We start from the raw sequence: 17,562 nt of genomic DNA, 5'->3' as shown, positions 1-17,562 counted from the left end.
TGTTCTCGAACTCCCAATCTCAGGTGATCCACCCGCCTCGGACTCCCAAAGTGCTGCGATTATAGGCGTGATCCACTGCGCCCGACAAGAGTGGTGACTTAGATGTGTGGACTTTGGTAAAGAAAAGGTACAAGGTTACAATAATGTAAATGCAGAAGGCTTGAGATGGTCTAACTTTCTAGACAGGTGTCTTCACTTGGTAACAGACTCCCCTGCCTCCTCTCTCCTACCCCCCTAAATCAACAGAGACAAAGCAGCCAGGATATGAATACAGTTTATTACAGTTTTCAGACTCCCATACGACACATATCTAAAGCTGAACATTGCAAACTGACCTTACTAGCAGCAATTCTCCCTAGACAGGAAGGGTTTCAGTTAATTTAGCAATTAGGAGTAAAGACAAACTTACAAGTCATGGTTTTTCTTGTAGCAGCTGGTATATGAGCAGTGAAACTATAGATACGTAGAGTCATTCAGGTTTAGCCTTGTCTAAAAAAACATTAATAAGTTATGGTGCAGAGGAGTATCCCCAGGGTTGCCAAAGAGAAGGCTGATGTCTTTAGATGTCAGTATGAAACAAGCAAATCACTTTCAAGACATGGCTTACTATTTGCTTTACTGTCAGGACAACAGAAAAAGAAGTGGACAGCTACCCTAGATTCTAGCTCACACATAATTCAGCCAGATAATCATCATTTAAATAATACCCCTTGAAATTTTTCAGACTTTTCACAGCTCTAAAAACACAACATCAGACATAACATCACACATTTGTTCCAAAGGACTAAAAATCAAAAGCAATTGCAAAGTATTGGGAATCACTTTTATGGCTTTCCTAAGGGACAGTCCCCATCTTTCCAAGGAGTGTTTTTAAAGAAGCACTAACTCTGGTAGGTTATCAAACTATTTTTTATTCTAAATAAATAAAAGACTAACTGAAGGTCTCAGGTGTACACTTATTTTTCCCCGCAGATCTTCAAACCATCCAGAACTATTTCTTGTCACAGAGCTTTCATTTTTATTAGAGCAGTGCAAGATAACGTACAAACATTTGAAAAACACTCAAAATACTGAGAGTAAAGGAGGCCCAACCCTTCCTCAGAGCCCAGAAAACTGACAGGAACCCCAAAGGCTTATCTTAAATCCATCAACTCAATTTGCCAGAAAGTGCTGACAGACCACCTTTGCAACACAGGGCTCAGGATTCTTGCATTTACAACCACTAAGAAAAGCCTTCTGGGAGAAGAAAAGCACAGACTGGTGAACATAAGTTACTGAAAAAGGGTTGACTGCATTCTATATCTGGCACAGGAAAAGAAAAATTCAAACAGCTGTGAAACCATTATATTTACACCACGATACTCTTACATGAACCTTGACTTTCCTACAGCAACAGTTTCATTCACAAAAAATACATAAAAGATTGGAAAGCTTTGGGGTAGCACCAGTGACAGCTAGCTGTCATTGAATAGTTTTAATTTTTTCCTAGAGGCAAAATTTAGAGAAAACTTAAGCAATTTATAGAAATGATTCTATTTCATGATTTTGCCTTTGTCAGCTGCTATGGAAATGGTGCAAGCAGAAATATAAATATCCATTCTGCATCAAGTAAGTTTCTATTTCTTTTTTCTCAAAGGGTAGAAATGGTACATCTCAATTTTTGTAAGGCTTCTGAGGATTAAGGGCAGCTCATCGCTCAGGACTTGACAATCTCTAAAGGAGCTCCTGGACTCTTTCACCACAAGGATAGATGGAGCCACTCCTATCCACAACTCATAGCAAGGATCTCTACGCATCTAGATTTTAATGCCAATGGTTTCTTGGCTTCCTGACTTGACATGCACCATGCACAAAGAGCAAGGTACTGACTGGTCTAAAGCCACTCTCCCCGGACACTGCTAACTCTGGCTAACCATCTCACAGACATCCTGCCTCTGATCATAAGATGGTCCCTGGAAGGAAGCATAAACACTTCCCAAATACTAGAACAGACAGCCCAAAGTGCAAGTTCTACTAATGGGAGAGTAAATGAATCACCTCTGTGTACAGAGAATGGCACAGGAAATTGTTATGAGTATAAAACCATATCTCCCCTTTCTTAATCACTTGTTATTATCTAACAAAGGTAGATACTTTTGAGAAGACCTCACCAACTACATAAGTATGTCCTATAAATTGTCTTGAAAACATATTCCCATGTTTAAAGATTACTTTGAAGAACCAAAGTTGAATGTTCAAAAATAAAAACTATTCTTACCAAGTTTCCCAAGCCCAAATCCCTGGAGAATTCTAGAAACCAGTTTTGTTGGTTTCTAGTATTTCAGTATTCAGTATTTCAGCTGCATCGAGCCCCCCTCAGGTGAGCTAGTGGGAGTTCCCCGACTCTATCATTACGTTCCTCATTTTCTTTCCTTCTCCTGAGGAAGTCTTCAGTTATTTCCATAGCAACTTGTGATAATGTCCTAAATGATCACATTTTTTGAATAGCACATATATTATTGGGACCTACTTTTTCTTTCTTTTAAACAATATCTTCAATAATAAAGAAAAGGGGACCGGGCGGGATAGCTCACGCCTGTAATCCCAGCACTTTGGGAGGCCGAGGCAGGTGGATCACCCAAGGTCAGGAGTTCAAGACCAGCCTGGCTAACACGGTAAAACCCCTTCTCTACTAAAAATACAAAAAATGAGTCAGCCATGGTGGCTGACCCAGCTACTCAGGAGGCTAAGGCAGGAGAATCACTTGAACCTGGGAGGCAGAAGTTGCAGGGAGCTGAGATCGCGCCGCTGCACTGCCTGGGCAACAAGAGAGAAACTGTCTCAAAAAAAAGAGAGAAAGAAAAGGGAGTAATCTTTAAAAATGAACTTCTGTTAAAAAGTAATTATCATGCTTTATACAAAACAGCACATTTACTAATTTACTAGATAGAATTCATTCCAGAACCACTGTCCAGACCAAACAAACAAATGGGAACATAGAGCACATAAAATAGATCATACACAGTTTAAACATAATTTTCATAGCCAGAATTGTCATGTTGGGCAAAAAATGGTAAATCAATCCTGATACGGCTATATGAAAATTATAGGTAAACATAAAAACAGGCATATGTTTAAGTCAGGTTAGATTTAACTAGGCACTGGAATGAATGAAAACTGATTATATTCCGTTGGATTCCAAATTTCTACCTTATTGGGAAAGTAGAGTACATCATTCTAGCCGAGGGATGAGAGGGCAGGCAGATGAGGATAGTCACACAGGTATACGCAGTGTTGCCTGATGATTAAACCTGACAACTATTTTGGGAACTGAGATTTCAGATACACTATTTAGAATTTAGACTGGCAGCTTCCAAAGATTACTGTTCACTTGAGTTTGTAACCTGGAACCTCTATAAACTTTAGTGCATCTGATCTGGCTCTAGAGTACACTTTACAATGCATTTAAAAATAAAAACAAACAAACAACAAACTTCCACAGATTGCCCTTTCGGGATGTGTCATTTTTAGATGCTCATTCTCCATTTGGTGCTACCATATAAACCCCTTGAAAAGTTCAGGGGATTCTTTCTGATAATGATCAGAAAAGGGTGAGGCCTGGGATATAGCGGGAGCAGCAAAAAAAAAGTTACTCTCCTCTTACTGAAGATACTTTTCTGAGAACTTCCATTGTCCCTTAGGAGGAAGGAATGGAATATGGAAGTTCCAGAAGATACTGCTGCCTTCCGAAGACAGTTACAACAGGATCATAACTATGAACCCTAAGATTACTTTTGTTTTTTTTTCCTTTTTTTGAGACAAGAGTCTTGCTCTGTCGCCCAGGCTGGAGTACAGTGGTGCAATCTTGGCTCACTGCAAGCTCCGCCTCCCGGGTTCACGCCATTCTCCTGCCTCAGCCACCCAAGTAGCTGGGACTACTGGCGCCCGCCACCACGCCCGGCTAATTTTTGTATTTTTAGTAGAGACAGGGTTTCACCGTGTTAGCCAGGATGGTCTTGATCTCCTGACCTTGTGATCCACCCGCCTCAGCCTCCCAAAGTGCTGGGATTACAGGTGTGAGCCACCGTGCCTGGCTGAGATTACTTTTTTATGTAGCACCTGCCTTGCTTCTGTGTCTTATAAAGACACAGAATTCTTACAAAGCTATGAAACAGAGTCAGGAAAAATTACTCATGGCACTTAAAGATGTTTAGAGACTGTAAAATGCCTTCATTTTTTTTTCTCAATGCCCCTGTGAGGTAGGTGTCTGTGGGGGAAAAGCTGAGGCACGGAGGGGTTAAGTCTGCTCACCTTTCATTGCATGATGAGCCAGTGGTCCAGCTAGCAGGACCAGGTGTCCCAGCTCCCTAAACTTTATTCACCCTGCTTCTCAGAAGGCTTATTTATGTTACACAACAAATACAGCAGGGGAAAGTTTTCTTTTCATACATTTTAACTAGTTGGCTATTTCTTATTCTCACCTTGAACATAAGTTATCTCAGATAAAACCAAATAAAAACAAAACAAAAAAATCAATATTGCCTAACAGTCTGTGTCAAATGCAGCCTATTCTGCACTAGTGATTGAAAAAGCACAGAATATGATTCAAGTAGAAGTATTTGTGGGTGCTATGGTGTTCCTGTTACTCAAGCCAGGCTGTGAGTAAAGTGTCGCTTTAGACACTACCCACTGTACTTTGTAAGAACTTCTTTGGCCTGACACAAGGGAATAGATCTACCACCCCTGTTTCATGGTGAAACCATATTCTGAAAGATATTCTACACATGCTGGCCCTGCCTGGAAAGGGGACTCTCAGCCGTGTGATGTGTATTACCGAGTTCATGCACAACTCTTTGAAGCTGGACATGAAGGTCACAGTCTCCTGACATAAAGCTCACAGGACAGTTCACACTACGGACAGAGGGGCAATACCACAGGGTACATGCACTAGCACCATGCCACAGAAGTCAAAGAGAAGGACAAGAAGCCACCACACAAGCATCTTAGAGTCCCATCTGGTATGCCATTTGCAGAGGCTACCTCTGGTAAGAGGAAGACTGAAGAGGTCCTGTACTCCTTTCCATAATAAGAAGAAGGATCAAAACAGAGCACTCATTGCTGGCTGCTTTGAGCATACCGCCTATCCAAATTTCACCCCTACATAAGTTGGTAACTTTCCTTGTAGATATTCAAAGATAATATATGTCATTTCTTCATCAAGAGAGAATCATGTCAGGCAAAATTCAAAAGTTAGTTACAAGACGTGGATGCAGGGCTCCAAGGCAATTTACACCGCTACTCTTGGAATCGAATTCATGAGTACTCAGGGCACTAGCTTTTAGACATGCAATACTTCTTTTTGAGACTTTTCTTTCCCCTATAGTATCTAAAAAGTAAATTCCACTCATATCGTGACCCCTAAGTCTAATGGAAGATCAGATATTTGGTTTCAGGGTCTGAAGTAAATCACAATACCAAATCAGACGCATGTATCTATGAATGCTTTTTGCCTTGATATTAATGCAAACGCCCGCCCTCCCAAGGCCTGTCCTCCCCTTGAGCTCATCTTCCAGGGGGCTGAGCCTGCTCCGTCCTCTGCATACGCAGGACCAGAGGGAATCATTCCAACTCAGAGTTTCACTGGGACACTAGGATACAGCATAGCAGCAATTCATGCACTTTATTTCTAAAAACCAAAGCTCAGGCTGAGCTGGTCACTGTGCAAGATGAACCAGCAGGACATTCTCGCCTCGAATGAAAATCTGATTTATGTGTCGAGTGAATACCTGCTGGTAATCCACTTTGGGCTTTCGCTTTTTCTTACGGGACTGGCCTCTGGAAAGGGTGGTAGCCCTGGAAAAGGTACCTCCCACACTGGAGCCGTCTGTCCGTGTAGTCCTCCCTGACAGCTCTGACCTGGACTCCTCCCTTGCAGAGGCCTGCAGGGAAGAAGGGACAGAGCGGGAACGCTTGTGTGAGCCCCGGTCAGTGTCTGCTCTTCCCCACACTGAAGCCAACTTCCAAGTGGATGTCTGTGAGTATCTAGACAGAGTGGAATCTTCAACTGCAGACTTAGAATCTGCTTCCTTCTTGGAGGAATCTTGAAGTTTCAGCCGATCAAATAGCTATAAAGAAAACAATGATAAATATTAGCCTTCTCTTTAGCCTTCATCACCCTCTTTCAACATACAGAAAATGACCAAATTCTTTAATTATGTTCTGTGGACTCCTTGCTTTGCAATTTTTTAAAAGTTAGTAATAAATCTTTTTTTTTTTTTTTTTTTGGAGACGGAGTCTCACTCTGTCGCCCAGGCTGGAGTGCAGTGGTGCGATCTCAGCTCACTGCAACCTCCGCCTTCCAGGTTCAAGCAATTCTCCTGCCTCAGCCTCCCAAGTAGCTAGGACTACAGGCGCCTGCCACCCTGCCCAACTAATTTTTGTATTTTTAGTAGAGATGGGGTTTCACCGTGTTAGCCAGGATGGTCTCGATCTCCTGACCTCATGATTCACCCGCCTCGGGCTCCCAAAGTGCTGGGATTACAGGCATGAGCCACCACGCCTGGCCATAAATTTCCTATTTCTAACTATAATGCACATAATACATATGTCAAGAGAAAAGGCTTATTTCTGTGGTATAAAGCTGAAAGACTTTCAGATGTTGTAAGAGACAACTTGCTCCTCAAATAATACGCAGGTTACAAGCACAGACTCACTTGAGATTCACTGGAAGCATGAAAAGAGAAACTAAGGAATACCTTGGTACAGGCACAGCTGGTTTATAGCAACAGAGATTTCCCTCTAGGAAATCCTAGTCACTGGGCTCAGGGATCTTAATTCCTAAGCTGGAAAGCATGATGGCTACTCAGGAGGTCAGGGGGAAACTGCCTACCCTAGTGAGAGTCAGTGAAGAATCCCGTTCATATGCTTTGCCTAGGACAGGTTTTCGGTAGGTCTCATCCACATCAGTAAGTGCCTAGAGGAACAGCCCAAAAGGAAAAACATTAGACAGAATTAAAATTATTATTTGTATAGCTTTTTCAGGGAAAAAAAAAGGCAGAGTAACATCTATTCAGAGCAGAACTACACTTAACAAATGACTCAGCTCCTAGGCAGAAGAAAATGGTAACACCTGGTACCTTCTGTGTAATATTTTTAAGCTGCTATCACCATATAAGATGGGTTTCACCTATGGATGGTAAGGGCCTTTATGACTGCATGGTAGAAGGTCTTAAATTTCAGTGTGCAAGAATATCTAGGAGGTTTATTAAAATACGAACCCAAAGCTATTCTGCTGGAGATTCTGTTTTGGTAGGTCTGGGATGAAGCCCAGGAACCTTTTGTTTCAACCAGAAGCCCCAGGTGATTCTGATGCAGGATGGCTTTAGATCCCACTTTGAGGAACATTACTGCTTCTTTACCCGCTTCAGTTTCTATGTCTTATGAAAGCAATTAACAGAGATTAACCAGGGTTACACACAGAATTGCTGGTGAGTTCTCATCACCGAGAGCAACCTCGACAGGACAGCTGTTAGGACTAAATGAGAAGTACAAGACAAATTCCTTTGAAAAGTGTAAATCACCCTACAAATAGAAGCTGACAGTACTGTTATAATCACCACTATCATCTAACACATTCTCTTCAATTCTTTCCTTCAAAGGTAAAAAGATCATAATAAAACATTTTTCCCTGCATTTTGGAAATGAGAAAACTGAGGCTCAGAGAAATTATCTTGCTTACAGTCACACAGTTGCCAAGTGATGATGCTACGATTCAAATTCCATAATGGTTAAAAACATGGTTTTAGGAGTTAGGCCGAGGAAAAAGTTTGGCACTTCCACTTACTAACAGTGTGATCTGCGACCAACATTCCAATCTCTCTAGAATCAATTTCTTCATTTGTGAAATGGAACAGTAATAGTACCCACAACTCATTCATTGAGATAATATATGAAGCCCTCAGTATAGTATCTGGCACATAGCAGGTACTCAATATATGTTAGCAGCTATTGTTCTTATCCAGGAGGATGCGTGGATGGGGATAAAGCACAGGGAAAAGGAAAGTTGGAGATAGAAGACCATATGGAAAAGAAACACCAGAAAGCTCTGGTGGTTCTTTTTTTTTCTTTTTTTTTTTTGACAGAGTCTCGCTCTGCCACCCAGGCTGGAGTGCAGTGGCGTGATCTCGGCTCACTGCAACCTCCGCCTCCCAGCTTCAAGTGATTCTCCTCCCTCAGCCTCCTGAGTAGCTGGGATTACAAGCTTGTGCCACCATGTCTGGCTAATTTTGTATTTTTAGTAGAGATGGGGTTTCCCTATGTTGGCCAGGCTGGTCTTGAACTCCTGGCCTCAGGCGATCCGCCTGCCGCGGCCTTCCAAAGTGCTGGGATTACAGGCGTGAACCACCGCGTGCGGCCTAGTAGTTCTTAACTACCTCAAATCATAGTTGTGCTATTACATATCCCTTCTCTCCTACAAATGTCTAGAAAAAAAGCCTCTAGAAGGCTAGGAAGTGTGGCACACTCCCTCATTATAAAACCACCATGTGGCCGGGCGCAGTGGCTCACGCCTGTAATCCCAGCACTTTGGGAGGCTGAGGCAGGTGGATTACCTGAGGTCTGGAGTTCAAGACCAGCCTGGCCAACATGGTGAAACCCTGTCTCTACTAAAAATACAAAAATCAGCTGGGCATGGTGGCAGGGGCCTGTAATCCCAGCTACTCAGGAGGCGGAGGTTGCAGTGAGCTGAGATTGTGCCACTGCACTCCAGCCTGGGTGACAAGAGCAAAACACTGTCTCAAAAAAAAAAAAAAAAAGACATCATGCAAAATGCTTTGTTTACTGATGTCTGCTTCACCTCTATCCTTATTTACCTTCCCATGTACTGCAGAGTGCAAGTTCCTTTCTGAAACTTTTGCACCTAGCATGGGGTTCAGCCAAAATGGGAAGTCAATAAATGCTTTTCTTAATTAATGAAAGAATGGTTGGTAGAAAATCAACTAAAAATTACTAAACCGATAAAATAATTGGTCCTTAAGGCTGGGTTTCTCAGCCCTGGCACTAAGGACTCTTCAGATTGGATCATTCTTTGTTGTTGAGGGACTATCTTGTGTGTTGCAGACTGTTTAGCAGCAACCCTGGCCTCTACCTATTAGATGCCAGTGGTACCCTCTCCTATAGTGGTGACAATAAAATGTCCCCAGACATTGATGAATGTTCCTGGGAGTGAAGGAAGAACAAAATTACCTTGGTTAAGAGCCACTGCCTTAAGGAGAAGGAAGCAATAAAAAGACCTTTTCTTGTTGTTGCCCAAAAGTATGCAAAAATTCTAGTTCTTCTGAGAAGTTATTTTTTGGGTTTTACTTAATGCAGTTACTCAGGTCCTTTAAATATATAGAAGATGTAATCTGTAGGAGGTTCTCCAGCCCCTTGAGAAAGGCTTAATTACCATATTCCAGAACTTGTCGAATGCAACAAGGAAGCCTGTACAGACGCCCCGAAGTCCCTTGAAAGTGCGGATGTGAACATTCACCTTCACCCCCTCACGGATACAGCGATGGAGTTCACCCAGAGGGCTGCCTTCGTGCACTGAAACAAGAGAAGAACAGTCAGGACAGTTTTAATATCTGCCCTCATTCCCAGAATTAAGCCACGACCACCCAACTTTGGCCAGCAACATGAGGCCCATGGTAGAGTGACAATCTCACTATTGGAACAGGAAGGTCCAATGGGCAACATGGCTCATACGGCCAACACACACTGACACGAGACTAGATTCCAACAGAATGTGGATCATCCATATGTATGAATATCAGCCAAATGTTTCACTACCGGTATATCTCTTATTCCACGATGTCACTGATTTTAACATGCACTATCACTTAACTTTTGGGGTTGGCCGGGCGTGGTGGCTCACGCCTGTAATCCCAGCACTTTGGGATGCTGAGGTGGGTGGATCACCTGAGGTCAGGAGTTTGAGATCAGCCTGGCCAACATGGTGAAACCCCATCTCCACTAAAAATACAAAAATTAGCCAGGCATGGTGGCCCATGCCTGTAATCTCAGCTACTCAGGAGGCTGAGGCAGGAGAATGGCTTGAACCCAGGAGGTGGAAGTTGCAGTGAGCCGAGATCGCACCATTGCACTCCAGCCTGGGCAACAGAGCAAGACTCCATCTTGAGAAACACACACACACACGGGCACGCAAACATTAAATGTATACATTAACAGCGAGATCCTTCTCAATTCTGTGCCTTAAGACAATTCATGAATCACATATCCAGCTTGAGTCTTCCAAAAAAACAAAAACCTTGTTTACATGTTCAAAGGAAACAAACTGCACTCTGCCCTTAAACATGTACAATCCTGTCAGAAAGAAAGGCCTTTGACCCCACCAAAGCTACTCCATGCACAAGCTTTCTGGAGTCACTGGTGTTTCTGGGAGGAAAAGCACTGGTTCTGGCCCAAGCCCTGACAGTGTAAAAGGTACCTGCTGAGTATCTGGCTCCTATGACACTACTAATAAGCATCATGTGAAGAGAGCAGGATAATGACTCATGGGAAGAATATTGAGACTATAAATTTCAGCTTTTATTATGAAGGATTCTCTTCTCAGAGCGTGGGAGGAAAGATGAATTTTATTTTTATTATTTCATGTTAACTCAGCTCTCACAATATGCTGGCTATGGTATATAAAACCTCCCAAAAGAAAGCCATACACATTCTTTTTTCCTGAGACAGGGTCTCACTGTCACCCAGGCTGGAGTGCAGTGGCACAATCACAGCTCACTCCAGCCTTGACCTCCCTGGCTCAAGCGATCCCCCTAGCTCAACCTACTGAGTAGCTGGGACTACAGGCACACACTACGCGCCCCCAATCTCTCTCTCTTTCTTGTGCATACACAGTCTCACTCTTTCCCAAGTTTGCAACGCAAAATTCTGTAGAAAGTTTATTTTTGGTCAGGTCTTAGAAGTCTGGATATATAGAGTATTTGGCATTGACAGTAGACAAATGAAAAATCTCTCCTGCTTTGTTTCTAGTGACATAAAGGAGAACAACAGTCCTGCACTTCAGTTTGGATAACTAAATTGGTTCCTCCTGAAGCCACCTTATCCCTCTGTCATGGATTGGCTTATAAATGATGGCTGTGATAAATTAATAAAAGATTCTTAGAAGAAAATGACTTAGCAGACTAGCAGGAGTTTATGTCAGATTAACGGTGTGAGAATAAGTCGGAGTTGGAAGCGACATGAAGCAGTGACTTTGGAAAAGACCATGAGAATTCTGGTCTAACCATCATTTACCTCTCTTCTAGCAGTATTTTAAAGTCCTTTGTACATTTGCTAGCTAAGGGTGTGTGTGGGTGTGTGTGTGTGTGTGTGCGCGCGAGCACGCGCACGCGTATATGTGTTATAGGCCATATTAAATCAAGCACTCAAGCATTGTAAACAATTTTCAGGTCATTATAACTAGTTGTGTGAACCTGATGAATAACTTTTTCTTTAAGTTCCAAATTTCCTCATTCATAAAATGAGGTTAAGATAGTTAACTTGTAGATTTATTTCAGGACTAAGTCCCAATAACTCAATTTCTTAGAAACTGATCACGTGCCTGCATTATTTCTTTTCCTACACATACATATATACTGCCCGCTGCCCTATGATGTATGTTTATACAAAGAGTGGAAAGACTATTTTTTTCTAACTTGGAAAAAAACAGGGACATTACTTCTTTCCCACACCTCCAAAAATAGAGAGAAAGGGCAAGCAGGTATCTTAGCAACAGTCTCTTACTCTAATTAAATAGATGGCAAATTCAGGTCTTTCAATTGGTCTTTCTCAAACGTGTACCTTTAATTTTTTTCTTCCAAAGATTTAATAAAGTGTAATTCCAGGAAGCATTGCTCTCCTTGTATCCTTGTGTGATCAAAAGTACGACACTAGCACCACCTATCAGAGCAAACCGCCAAGGCAAAAATGAGCTCCCCGTTCTGAATCAGAGTGCACATTCTCTTTCCAGCCGTCTCTGTGGCAAGCTCCAAATGGATATGAGTCAGGTTTCTATGACCAAATATGACAAAAAAGCATATGCCTTATCTTTGGAGAAAGTTACTCTTCCAATCCCCTTCTCTACTGCCACATCCTTCCAGATCCAGGTCATTTTCAGCTCCACTCTTCCTTCTCCTGCTACATGTAAATTATACCATCATAGCCTGATTTTAAAATAACTGTTCTCAATCATGCCCTTCTTTAAAGACCTAAAACTTGCCTCTTACAGTAACTCTTGTTTTCCTTAGAAAGAAATATTTAATAGGAATGTAGGAACAGAAGCCACGTCTGCGTCTCAGGTGGTGGCAAAACAAGATGGTGGATCCCCGTGCCATGACCCCCAGATGCAGGGCTTATATGCTACAGGGAAAGGGTGATTCAGAAGGGATGTGTAGGACAATTGAAGTAAGATAACGTCAAGGTTGTTCTCATGTAAGGACAGGAATTACAGTAAGTACATGCTCTTACACAAGAAACAACAGATAAATTGGAAATCTTAGAGGCCTTCCCAGAACTGGGTTTAATCAGAAGTCAACATGGTGGACTGGCATTCGAGATGGAGTTGCTTTAGCCTCCACAACTACCTATTCAAAGATTTAAGGACAAAACTGTATCTACATATATATCTCCAAATATACAAAGTTATTAGCTCATTAGGGCAAAGGCAGCTCCCCAGATTCCATAACCTATTAAGGTCCCAGAGAAATGAAACCACAAACTGTAACAGTCACCTTATGAGTCTGCAATGGAAAAATATTTTCTCTTTTCTCTGAAAATAGTTTTAGTTGCCATTCTATAGAAGGGTGCCATGACAGATTGAAAGTACAATGTTTGAATCAGTGACCCGGCAAAGGCACATCAGTGTCTTCCCTATTGTGATGCTATGTCCAACTGGCCTAAACACACACACACACACACACACACACACAGCAGTGTGGTGCAGAAATCATCTGAGACTATTCCTTAGTTGCACTGGAGACAGCTGACTGGAAACAGCTGCAATGAGCTGAGAAAAGTGACAAGGCTGAATTTTAAGCTTGGCCTTTTCTGAAGCCTAAGTACCGCTGTTCTCGGTTTTATGTAAGTCATACTCATGCCCTTTTGGCAACCTCTGTGTAACAGAGATGCTGTTCAAATTTGAGAGTTCATTTTACTGCTGTATGCAGGGCTCAGATGTTCTTGATTTTGCCTATTTTCTTGCTCTTTATTTGCAGGAAGTGAAGTCAAAGTTATCCAAAGAATATCACTTTATTAAAATGAAAACATCAAGACACCATATTGTGGGAAATTATTTCAGCAATCAAAGTAAACTACAACAACAGGACTCGAACAAATTTTCAATCATGGTATCACGTCAGAGGCCCAATAAATCAGGTTTGTTTTGAAATCCTTTTCAGCAGGATGTGTGCGAGTAAAAGGACTGTGTAGGCTCCCTGCAGGAGAACGGAATTTGGAACTGGAGACAAGCCATTCACCTAGACAATGGTCTAGGAGCCAAACCCTGCATGTCATATGCATTTTGGATTGACCACACACACTTGTTCACACCGGCACAGGCTGCACACCAACACACCTGTAGCTAAAACAAAGTAATGATAACACTTTTTCTTACAGCTTTATAATGTCAAGATGTGAGCTTGAACACACCAGTTCATTTCACAGTGACAGATATACCTAGAAAAAGCTTGCTTGAAGCACAATTATAAACCAGAACCACCGTGGGCTAGGTATGGTGCTGCGATACTAAGGAGAAATATAGACACTAGAATTATGTGGAAAAGAGGATAATGCTCTTTAGTCTTGTCTTACCGTCTCTATAGGCATGTCAATATTAAAAAGGAGGAAAAGCAATTACATTCCACTTGCAAGTACAGCTTGTGTGTGAGTTCTTTGTTGGTATCAGTGATGGCTTAGGCTTAATGATGACGAAAAACCTTTCCTCCTATGCTTTTTTTTTCTTTAGTATTCCCAGTATTGCAACAGCCTCCTATACTTTTATCATTACTTTTTTTTGAGACCTCGTATCACCTCTGTAGACGTCTCTATGATGTCCCTATGATCTCGGCTCACTGCAGCCTCCACTTACAGGGTTCAAGCGATTCTCGTGCCTCATCCTCCTGAACAGCTGGAACTAGAGGCAGATGTTGCCATGCCCAACTAATTTTTGTATTTTTAGTAGAGACAGGGTTTCACCACGTTGGCCAGGCTGGTCTTGAACTCCTGGCCTCAAGTGTTCTACCTGCCTCGGCCTCCCAAAGTGCTGGGATTACAGGTGTGAGCCACTGTGCCTGGCTATTTTTAAAATTTTATTACTGCAAGGAAAAGAATACTACTGCTCCACAAGGGAATTCAAAGAGATTCTATGACAGAGATACAAAGTGAAATATTTTACAGTTAAAACACCATTACACTTAATTTTGCACTCCTTGTTTTTTCATAAACATTCCACACTGTCCTGTCTGTGAACCTGGATGGGTAACTTGGATCTGAATTGATGAAATACATCATTTTAAAGTCAGCGACAAAATGTAGCTCCTCATGTATTCTTCATTATGTTTCACTGATGATATGAACTAACAAAGCTTCTGTTTGCTGTTACAGCCTGATGGAACTTACATTTTATGTAAATATTTTGCAAAGGATTATGCATTCTCAAATGCATAGGCATTTTTTTCCAGAAAGCATTTGTATATGTCCACAAATAGTATTATCTTACTGGTATCTATATTTTGATTTTCCTGAGCAACTGTATCCAATCAGAGTTTGGAGTAGGCATATTTTTTTAAATTAAAACTGTGGCATACATATAAAACATACCTAGTTCTTTTTTCCCCCCCCTTCCAACTTTTGTTTTTGGATCAGGAGGTACACGAAAGGTTTGCTGCATGTGTAAATCGTGTGTCACTGGGGTTTGGTGCACAAATTATTTTGTCACCCAGGTAGTGATCATAGTACCCCATAGGTAGTTTTGTGATTCTCACCCTCCTCCCACCCTTCACCCTCAAGTAGGAACTCTTTCTTGAATGAATCCAATCCTCACCCATGTTTCTGTTGTTTTCTTGCTTTCTGAAGGTCATCAACTCTGTGCGACGTCAATGCCTTTCTCTCATGTACACCCAACTGTCTGCAGTGCCATGGTGAAAATTTTCAGTATGTAGGGCATAGTCTCTGAGATCTTGATTCCAGGGATATATACTTAATCATAAGAAGTTGACAAAGCTGGTCTTCACACACTGTCATACCATTACAGTAAAGTGCTCTATAGGGAAAGCTAAAACCACCCACTACATAGCAATACACAGGAATATTCCTTTCCCTTGACAATCTTGGTAGCAAAGTAATAACTGGTAAAATAGAAATAAATGTTGCAATGAGACTTGGAGTGCATTTCAACTACCTAATGGTGGCAAATTGCATAGGCAAATTAAGGTCCCCCAAACTGCTCTCATTTTGGGAACACGCATACTGTCTTTGTGTTACAGCCGGGCAAGCAGGCCGGGGTAAATCCTAGCTTGGGCAGGGATGCTGTGGCATGGTAAGACATCCAACAAAGGCACACGGAACAGCACATAGCGTTTCAGGATGTTCTCTCTTAATAAACAAATTTCTAGGAATGAAGCAAAACAGTCCCTTGCTTGGCACACCTCTCCATCCAAAAGACAGTGACTTAATAAGGTAACAATTTAATTATCAGGATACAGATGCTTTGAATGGCTAAGTAGGTCATTGTGTTCACAGGGCAGATGTCAGAACTGCTTGCCAGATGACAAAAGAGATAACCTTAGGCTGTTTTTATTCCATTTATACAAGACCTAACTCACACATTAGAGCCTCTGCTGTTTACAGCTTTACTCTAAGGATCTATGAGGAGGCTCCAAGAAATTCCCTTGTGCCATTTACACCTTTAGAACTTAAAATAACCTGCACATATGGTAATATGAGCCTGACAGACACAGTCCTGCACCCAGCCAGGCAGAGTGGCTGTAAAACAGCGTCTGTGTTTTAGTGGCATTCTGTGCCTGCTGCATTTCAGCACTTGTGACTTAATAATGTGAACATATGTGTATCAAGACCCTGCAGCCCTTCTGCTTATCGCACTCGAGAAGGAGCTGTCAATGTACAGGGGTTATGGGATTATGCGCCTGTGCTATCTGAACAGATCTCCCCACACTCCATCCGATCATCCTCAAATCCCACTGACCAAATACTCTCCTTCCCCTAATATTGGCTGTGCGCTCCCCCACGTCTCCCGTTTTCCGCCCCACCTTACCTCTCACTGTGGTCTCTAAGACCTCTCATCACCTCTGTAGACGTCCCTATGATGTCCCCCAAACTCTGTAGCCCCGCCACCTCTCCAGGTCCTCCATCAATCCTGTAGACCCTCTCGGCAGGCTCATCACCTCTGGGACCCTTCCATGGGCCCCGATTACCGCTGAAGACCTTTCCCACGGCTTCTTATCACCACTACAGCCTTACCACTCTCCCTCTGTTGCTCCTACAGCCCCTTTTCTTACTCAGGGTGACCCTCCCCAAGCCCTCATTACCCACATTACTCAAGCAGATCCACCCCATAGTCACTGATGATCCCCGCAAATTTTCACCAAGGCGCTCCCGCAATACGTGCAGACCCGCGCCCGGCCACCGCCGCCCCGCAGACGCCCCCTCGGCAGCCAGCTTCCGGACGGCGGCTGCCCCGCTTCCCGCCCGGCCCGCGGACTCACAGGGCATTCGCGTGAGCACGTTGCGTGGCGCCTTCCTGCTCCGACCCGGACCCCTCCGGCCCGCTCCTGCGGCCCCGTCCCCTTCCTCTTTGGCCACCATGAGACGGCGGAGGCGCTGGATGCGCTCGGGGTCCGGGGCGGGCGCGTCCGGGCGGCGGCGAGTCCTGCCCGAGGGCCCGGGCGCGGCGGGAACCCCAGAGCCCGCGGCCGCGCCCCGAGCCCGCCCGCGCCCGCGCCCGCCGCCCCGGACTCCGGTCCTGAGGAAGCTCTCGTACTCCGCCACGTTGTTGAAGCAGGGGGCATTGGGGTAGGGAATGGGAGGCAGGCGGGGCGCGTACAGGGCCAGCAGCGGGTCGAAGCTGTCAGAGCTGACATCCAGCCGCGGGCTGGGCGGGCGCGCGGGGCTCCCGGCGCCAGCCGACCTCGCCCCCCGCTCCCGCTCCTCCATGTTTGAAAGGCCCGCAAGCCGAGGCCGATGGGAAGAAGGAACGGAGCCGCCAGAGGGCGGCACTGCGCAGCCGCGGCGCGGGGTTGCACTGCGCCGACGCGGCCGCCGGAGGGCAGCACCTGTCCTCGTTCCACCCGGGCCGGGGGGCGTGGTACGCGGCTCCGACCAGCCCGCGCCTCGCACCGCCTCCTCCCATAGCTGACAAGTTAACGCTGTCGACTGCTGCTTGACCTGCTCCAGTGCAGTTTCCCCGTCTATATCATTATCACTTAGGGTGTTTGTTAATACTCTGGGTTCCCCGGGAATGAGCTCGGGATCGCATCCTAGCTTGAGCTGGCAGGAAATGTCTGGAGGAAGGCAATGAATGTC

The 17,562-nt window shown here is 43.9% G+C and overlaps 1 protein-coding gene across 1 annotated transcript; it reads right to left on the bottom strand.

The window, feature by feature from the left end:
* Positions 1–258: 258 nt before the first annotated feature.
* Positions 259–17,240, bottom strand: LSM11 (LSM11, U7 small nuclear RNA associated). Its single transcript, XM_001138531.7, has 4 exons — positions 16,746–17,240; positions 9,425–9,564; positions 6,869–6,952; positions 259–6,104 (listed from the first exon to the last, which is right to left on the bottom strand). Exons 1-4 carry the CDS (start codon positions 17,191–17,193, stop codon positions 5,694–5,696), a joined length of 1,083 nt encoding a protein of 360 aa, XP_001138531.1. The 5' UTR covers positions 17,194–17,240; the 3' UTR covers positions 259–5,693.
* Between the last annotated feature and the right edge of the window lie 322 nt (positions 17,241–17,562).

Source organism: Pan troglodytes, chromosome 4 (assembly GCF_028858775.2).
Source record: "Pan troglodytes isolate AG18354 chromosome 4, NHGRI_mPanTro3-v2.0_pri, whole genome shotgun sequence".
NCBI lineage: Eukaryota > Metazoa > Chordata > Mammalia > Primates > Hominidae > Pan > Pan troglodytes.
Note: the sequence above shows the minus strand (reverse complement) of the source record. Positions and strands in the feature narration are given on the sequence as shown.

What these genes read in the sequence shown, in the direction of transcription:
- LSM11 (XM_001138531.7), bottom strand. Translation starts at nt 17,193, where the DNA reads ATGGAGGAGCGGGAGCGGGGGGCGAGGTCGGCTGGCGCCGGGAGCCCC. An exon ending in CGTGCTCACGCGAATGCCCT is followed by an intron (nt 9,565 to 16,745) that starts GTGAGTCCGCGG and finishes CTCTTGTTTCAG; the next exon opens with TGCACGAAGGCAGCCCTCTG. An exon ending in TCGACAAGTTCTGGAATATG is followed by an intron (nt 6,953 to 9,424) that starts GTAATTAAGCCT and finishes CTGTTCCTCTAG; the next exon opens with GCACTTACTGATGTGGATGA.